At 36.6% G+C, this 7758-nt stretch overlaps 1 protein-coding gene across 1 annotated transcript; it reads left to right on the forward strand.

Moving 5' to 3' along the window:
• The first annotated feature begins 304 nt into the window (after nucleotides 1-304).
• LOC100261772 (calmodulin-binding receptor kinase CaMRLK) lies at nucleotides 305-3625 on the forward strand. The gene is made up of 2 exons (XM_002265948.5): nucleotides 305-2310; nucleotides 2608-3625. Exons 1-2 carry the CDS (start codon nucleotides 891-893, stop codon nucleotides 3237-3239), a joined length of 2052 nt encoding a protein of 683 aa, XP_002265984.2. The 5' UTR covers nucleotides 305-890; the 3' UTR covers nucleotides 3240-3625.
• Nucleotides 3626-7758: the final 4133 nt, after the last annotated feature.

Raw genomic sequence — 7758 nt, forward strand, 5'->3', positions numbered from 1 at the left:
CTTTTTTTCAAGAAAGAGAATATTTTCTTAAATAAGGCTGGACGCCATGCCCATGTTAACAAGCTTCCGGGAATCAAGAAAGAAAATATGCAGAGACAAAGAGAGATAAATCAAAGGTCACAGCCTTTGAAACCGTGTTTTGGTGTAAAGCATGGACCAAACACTAGACTTTATCATACCAAAAAGAGCCCGATTGTGGAGGGAACGCGCCAAATCGATGTAAGGGAGGCTTTTGGGTGGAACCCTCCGGTCACAACTGGACCCTAATTTATAATGGTATGGAATGTTAGGTCATGCCCATCACAATTTAATTCTCTAATTTTCAGAAATTATATTTAAAAGGACATTGTTAGAGACGGGTGGCCGTTGAATCATCGGCCATTAATGAAAGAGACGTGGTCTATGAGCCGGCCATTTGAATGAAGATCCAGTGATGAGATCAGCAATTGCTATTTGGGGATGTGGTCACGGCCACATGCGATTACTCCTCCCAATTCGAAATGGATATTTTAAGAATTCACCGTGGGTAAATACGTCACCGCGGTGGAAAATCTTCGCAATCACCGCATCACCTACCGGTAGTTCTATCAATAATATATTTTAGAGTAATGACTCTGAGGCTTGGATAGTCAAACTCCTTGTTGACCAATAAAAACTCACCCTTCCAGCTTTTCGTGGTTCCTCTCCGGTTGTTACAATGACTTCAAATTCACGACGTCGTCACCTGTTCCATTAAGGCTCTAACGCCGTTAACTCCTTCCCTCAGTCCCTCTTATAGTAGATTTCAGATTTGAGAATAGCCTCTCACTTTCTCTGCGTCTTTCTCTCGCTCAGAGCCAAAGGCGGGCATGGAGGATGATAGAAAAAGTGAAGGAGCTTGAAGTGATGAAATGGAGATGTTTTGGAGATTGTTGCTTGTGCTCTCCTTGGTAATGGTAGTGGCTGCAGAATCTACATGCAACAGTACTACAGACTCGAAGCTGGTTCTCAAGGCATTTAAAGGCGTCACTGGATTCAACTCTTCTTGGGTTAAATCTCATGATCATGGGAACTGTTCGAGCCCTCCAATGAGGGAACTGAAGTTTTCTTCGCGTAATCTGAGCGGGACTATTTCATGGGAGTTCCTCAGGAACATGTCTCAGTTGCAGGCCATCGATCTTTCCCACAATTCCCTCAGAGGGCATGTTCCTGGTTGGTTTTGGTCGATTCGGAGCCTGGTTAAGGTCAATCTGTCCCAGAATCGGTTTGGGGGAAGCGTTGGGTTTGAAGGATTAGGTTCGACTTCGTCGATGCAGGTGCTGAATCTATCGGACAATCGGTTCACCAACTTGGTACGGCTCTCTGGTTTTCAAGCACTTACAGTTCTTGACCTTTCGAATAACGATCTGAGAGTTTTGCCTTCTGGGTTTGAGAACCTCACTAAGCTTGAGCACCTTGACATCTCAAGCTGCAATATTTCAGGCAATTTGAAGCCCATTTCAAGTCTTCGGCGATTGACACACTTGGATGTGTCTGATAACAACATGAATGGTACGTTCCCTTCTGATTTCCCTCCGCTCATCGGACTCAGGTTCTTGAACGTCTCATTGAACAAGTTCACCGGACTGATTGGATCCGAGTTCCACAAAAAATTTGGCAACTCTGCGTTCATTCATGCTGGCAATTTCAATGTCTCCAAAACTGCAACCCCTCCGATTGGACCCCATTCCACTCCCCTACCTCACAAACCCCTCCTAGAACTTCGACCCCATTCCTCTACCCCACCTCACAAACCCCTCCCAGAACACCTCGCGAAGAAGAAACGCAAATCAAAACCTAAACTTCTAGTCTTGTCTTTGTCGTGTGCATCAGCATTCCTGGTCCTGGCCATGGCTATCTGTACGTATTGCATGTACAGGAGAAGGAAGCTGAAGCGAAGAAACAGATGGGCAATCTCGAAGCCGATGCAGGCTGAGTTCAAAATGGAGAAATCAGGACCCTTCTCTTTCGAGACAGAGTCAGGCACATCATGGGTGGCCGACATCAAGGAACCATCCTCAGCTCCGGTGGTGATGTTCGAAAAACCGCTGATGAACCTCACATTCAAGGACCTCATCGCTGCCACGTCACACTTCGGCAAGGAGTCACAGCTAGCTGAGGGCAGATGTGGGCCAGTCTACAGAGCTGTCCTCCCAGGAGACATCCACGTGGCAATCAAAGTGCTGGAAAACGCGAGATCCGTTGACCACAACGACGCTGTACCCATGTTTGAATCTCTGGCGAGGCTCAAGCACCCCAACCTTCTTCCTCTCTCCGGTTACTGCATTGCAGGTACGGTGGCCACTGTCCACATAACCCTCCTCCAGATTTGGCAGTTCCTGACCTACCCTAATAAATAGCTTCACGTGTCCCAACACTTGTGTGTCGTACTCCTCAAACTGTTGCATGAGCCTCACTCACATCAATCTAACATGAGCTATCATTACAGCTTGGGATTCGCGGTTTTAATGATGTCATAGATTCTGATGGATGAATTTGAATGGTGTTAGATCCTCCCATCAGCTGTAAAACATTAACCCTGCGAGTGTCTTCTTGTTTGATGGTTAATGGTTTTTGTTTTGTCTTCAGGTAGAGAGAAGCTGGTGTTGTACGAGTTCATGGCCAACGGCGACTTGCACCGGTGGCTCCACGAGCTTCCCACCGGCGCGCCCAACGTGGAGGACTGGAGCACTGATACGTGGGAGCATATCAATGACGGAGAAAGTGTTTCCCGTGCCTCGTCTCCGGAAAAGATGGAATGGCGGACTCGTCACCGCATTGCTGTCGGAGTGGCGCGTGGGCTCGCCTACCTCCACCATGCAGGTTCCAAGCCCATCTTCCACGGCCATCTCGTCGCCTCCAACGTCCTCCTCGCCGACGACTTCGAGCCCCGAATCGCGGATTTCGGCCTTCGGCGGGACAGAGATATCGGGAACACCGAAGCTGATGTGTACTGTTTCGGCGTCGTGTTGATAGAGCTCCTAACGGGTAAGCCCGGGTCGGAAGAGACCATTGCATGGGCAAGGAAGCTGGTGAAGGACAGACTCGGAGTGAACGCGTTGGACCCGAGGCTGGGAGTCGGTGGCGACTCAGTGAGCGAGATGGTAGAGTGTCTCCGAGTTGGATACTTATGTACGGCCGAGTCACCTGGGAAAAGACCCACAATGCAACAGGTTGTGGGTCTGCTCAAAGACATACATCCTGGGCCTGAATTGAATTGAGTTGACTCATTCCGCAGCGTTCCAATTTCCAAGGCCACTGACGTACGCAATCCCTGGCCGCCCTAAAGAGCGTGTAGCATCATTGTTGCAATTTTAACTTGTGGGTTTCCGTCACGCGCTTTGGCCTGGCGTGGTAAAGTTTTCTGAAGTGTGAAATAGGACCATGTTTGGCTGTCTCCATTGGGTAATTGATTCTTTTTCTTTAATTTGATGTATAGATAAAAATTTGAGGAGGAAAAAAAAAATGGTAGACAAAATGAGGTGGGGTAAGGTGGGAGAAGGGTGGTGGTCGTTTAGGTGGGCAGAGAATCCCACTTATTGCTTGTCTCTTCTAAAAAAGCCTCATCATCCCCTCCTTTTCTTTAATTTCTTTCCCTTTTTCTTTATTTTTGTTTTGGTTTTTTCCTTTTGTTTCTTTATTTGCTTTATTCTTTTCCTTTGTTTTTCCATCTCTTCCCTTCTTTAGATAATTCCTTCCAATTTACAAAAGAAAAGCAGGCACCCTTACCACAGACGTCTAAAGCATAAAGTAACAGAGGATATGTATCTTGTAGACTGGGCCAATTGGGCATATGTTATTTGTAGCTGCAGCCTACCAGGGTCCCCCACGAAAGGCATTGTCATTCTCTGAAATTCATTATTTTTAACTTTGTAGGCTGCATGGGTAGGCATGGATGGTGATTGAGAGCTCCTGCCGCATGTTCCTTTCTTCCTTTGCCTCGCTATGATAGTTAAGTAAAGCTTCATAAGATTCTTATGGGATTCTTCTCACCATGGAAGGAAAGAGAAAAGGAAAAGGAAAAAGGAAAAGTTGACAAAGAAAAGAAAAGAAAAGAAAAATTAGAGATATGCTTGGGGATTGTACATTCAATCATTGTTAGCTTTTTCAACTTATGTAATTCAGACTTGGTCGTGGCAGGGCTGCTGCTCCTCCCACTTTAACTTTATCAAGTTCTACTACTAGATATCATGCACGGTTAAATTGGGTTCACACTCACTAATCAATGTTGAGAGGTAGAAGTATTTATATACATCAAAAAGACACCATAAAAAAATAAATATGATATTTTTAGTTTACAATTGTTTTCACTTATTTCATGAGATTTGTTTTAAAAAGTAATTATACAAAAAATGGAGAATGACTAAAAATAAAATAATATAATATATATAAATATTATTTTAAAAATATAAAAAATAAAATGTTTTAGCTTTTAAACCACTTTTGAGAATAGTTTTCAACATTGAACTAAATCATAAAATTCCAATAACCAAACAAACCACAAAAATCAGAACCATCAAATAATCGAGTAGACCATCAATTATAAAAAAACACAAACTAATTAAGTGTACAAGTTTACTAGAGCGAGAATGAATGATAAGTTTACCTTAAGAAAGCCTCTAAGATTGTCTTTTCTTATGTTCAAAAAGTTACTTTTAACCCAAATATTTTGATTTTTTTTCTATTTAATACAAAATTTAAGAAATAAGTAATAATTAATTCAAGAAAAAATAAAAATAAATCATTTGAAATCTAAAAGTAAATTGATTTTAACGAAAAGTTAAAAAAAAAAAAACAAACAACATCTTAATATCACAATTTAAAGTAAAAAAATAACTTTAAGTATTAAGTTAAAATAATTAATTTATTCTTAATCTTAAATCATTTTTATTCATGTTTAGTAAGAATATATTTTGCAATCATGATCCTACATTTATAACTCATCTTTTATAATAAATTTAGTTATCTTATGCATTTATAATATGGATGTTTAAGAAGTAAATTTATTACTTAATATTAGTGAAAGTATAAATATTTATTAAAATTAATAAAGGTAAATATATCAATTTGATGATTTAAAATAAATTTTAAGTTAATTTTACTAAACAACCTAAATATGTGGTAACTTCAGTAAAAAAAAAATTAAAGATAAGAGTTACCATGAGTTTGAAGTATTTTGAATTGTTATCTAGGATCGGTTCTAACGTGTTTATTTATTTTTAGATTTGAAAGATTAATTATTTGCTAAAGTTAATGAAATCCTAAATTAAATAAACAAGGATTAAATGTAGATAAAAATTTCTTAACATAATCAACAAAATAAATTAAACAAAGGAAAATGTCTTAGAAAGTTTCACAATCCAATTTCAAATCCTTAGAGAGAGAAATATAAAATTTAAGGTTTAAAATCAAAGTCAATTCGTAACCAAATTGAATCCTATGACTAATATTACATCTTGAACTTAAATTTATATTTTTGAAAACAGATCTCTTAACCCAATTAAACATGATGGCTAATTTTGATTTTTAGTTTATCCAATTTATGACTTATATCCATCTTGTAAATTCAACCCTTAAATTTGTTAATAGAAAAATCAAATTGAGATAACTAGTAATCAAAGTCTTTCTAAGAATCATTAGTACATTGATAAGAATCCTTTATACTTTATCTAAGATGAGCTAGTATAAAGAATCCATTCCTACTAATTAAAATTTGAAAACATAAAGAAAACCATAACTTATCGTATTCTTACTACTTCTCCTTTGAATTTTTCACCTTCATGTTATATCTCCAGATCCATCAAGTTAACCAAACATGGTGAAGGATTTCTCCTCACGGTCCATGTTTGATTGCCAAGAAAATAAAATAGAAAGATGGTAAAGAAAATAAAAGAAAGAAAACTAAAGATTTTTAAAAAAAAAATGAAAAAGAAGAGTTTAATCTCTCTCTCTCAAGAATTCTTACTTTTTTTTTTATCCCATCTCTAAAACCTAAAATTAGAGTTTTTATAGCAAAATAAAAAATAAAAAAAACTAACACATGACATGCTCCAATTGGCCACTTATTTTCCAAAATAATTACCTAAAATAACTAAAAATAATGCTAAAAATCTTGATTTCCACTCATGTGAAGCCCATTTAGGGTGGATAAAGTGTCTAAACACAATTGTCAAGGTGGATGAGGTAAAATATCAAAGTGGCAATATGTGATTTTGAAAGCAATATGTGATTTTGAAATTGTGGTCATTTCAAAATTATAAGTTGAATTTTCGAGATTACCATTTTGATTTCAAAATAGTCATTCAACTTTGCCAAATTGTCTTCAAATAACCATAACTTCTTCATTTTCATTATAATTTATGCATCGTCTAAAGCATTAGATTTCTTCTTAAGCTTCAAAATCTTGCTCCAAAAATATTACTAGAAGACCTTTAAAAATCACATCAAAGTAAGGATATGTGTTGCTACTAGGTTTAAGTTTCAAATTCCATTTTAAGCTTGATTGCATTTGCTTCCAATTTCGTTCCTCATGGTTGCTTACCCTCTATCTCACTCCAAAGCATCCATGGCTAGTATTTCATGTCCATGACTTGCTTATTACACCCTTACTTGGACATCTCATAGCTCACAAATCACAAGTCTCTCATTTATGCATATTTAACTCCTATTTCCTTAGTTGAGAATGACTTTTGTAGTTAATTTTTTTTTTTTATCCTTTAAACTTGGAATTAGCCTCAAAATTGAAGTTGGATCCATAACAAGGATCTAAGCATTAATTGGAGTTAAATTGGATTATTTGGTCTTTTTATATTTTGTGTCATTAAAGCATATATTTTGGCTCAAATCGGATGACAACTCTTACAATTCACTCTCTCTCTCCCACAAATAGCTAACATCGGAAGAAGCACTAAAGAGAAGAAATGGAGTAGAATAGTGCAAGAGTAGGAGAATATTGTGAGGAATAAAGAGGAAGAACGCAACCCTCTAAGTGTAGTTATAATCTTACATTTTTTATTTATGTTTTCAATTTCAATATCTAATTTTTAATGTCATCTTCATACCATTTAATTTTATCTTTGTACCATAAATGTGCAATTTTTCGATTTATCTTGAAGATGAGCTTGGGTTCCTATTCAACTTATTTTAACCAAATTGGGACAATGACCAACAAGCTTATCTACTTGTAAAAGAGGGAAAGAGGTACCCTCATTTTTGTCACCAAGTGTCATTGCTACTTGAACATATTGTTCTAAACATATTGTAATTGGTAGAATAATGACCAAGGTATAGAGCCCAAAACTTATTTCTTCTTATAATAACTTTATAAGTTTCTTCTTTACACAAAACTAAGATTTTTCAAAGTTTTTATTAGGCAAATTAACTCTAAATCAAAGAAAATTTAATATGTCAATGTATTCATTAATTAGTCTAATGGTTTTTAAAAATAATTTTATGCTCTAATATTGACCTAATCAATACTTAAAATTTTATGGACAAAAATGGATGTAAAATGATTCCAACATTTCTTTCCTAAATAGAACCATAATTCTCTGAATTTGCTCATTAAACAAATAAAATTCAAATCAAGCAAAGCTTGAATTTATAAAAAAAGTTTATTAATTTTTTTTTTTAAAAAAAAAAGATAGAACACAAAAAATAAATTAATCATCGTAAAAAATTCATGTACATCTAATAAAAAACTTAACATATGTGCATATAAAAAATAATAATTTTTAATTC

Source organism: Vitis vinifera, chromosome 10 (genome assembly GCF_030704535.1).
Source record: "Vitis vinifera cultivar Pinot Noir 40024 chromosome 10, ASM3070453v1".
Taxonomy (NCBI): Eukaryota; Viridiplantae; Streptophyta; class Magnoliopsida; order Vitales; family Vitaceae; genus Vitis; species Vitis vinifera.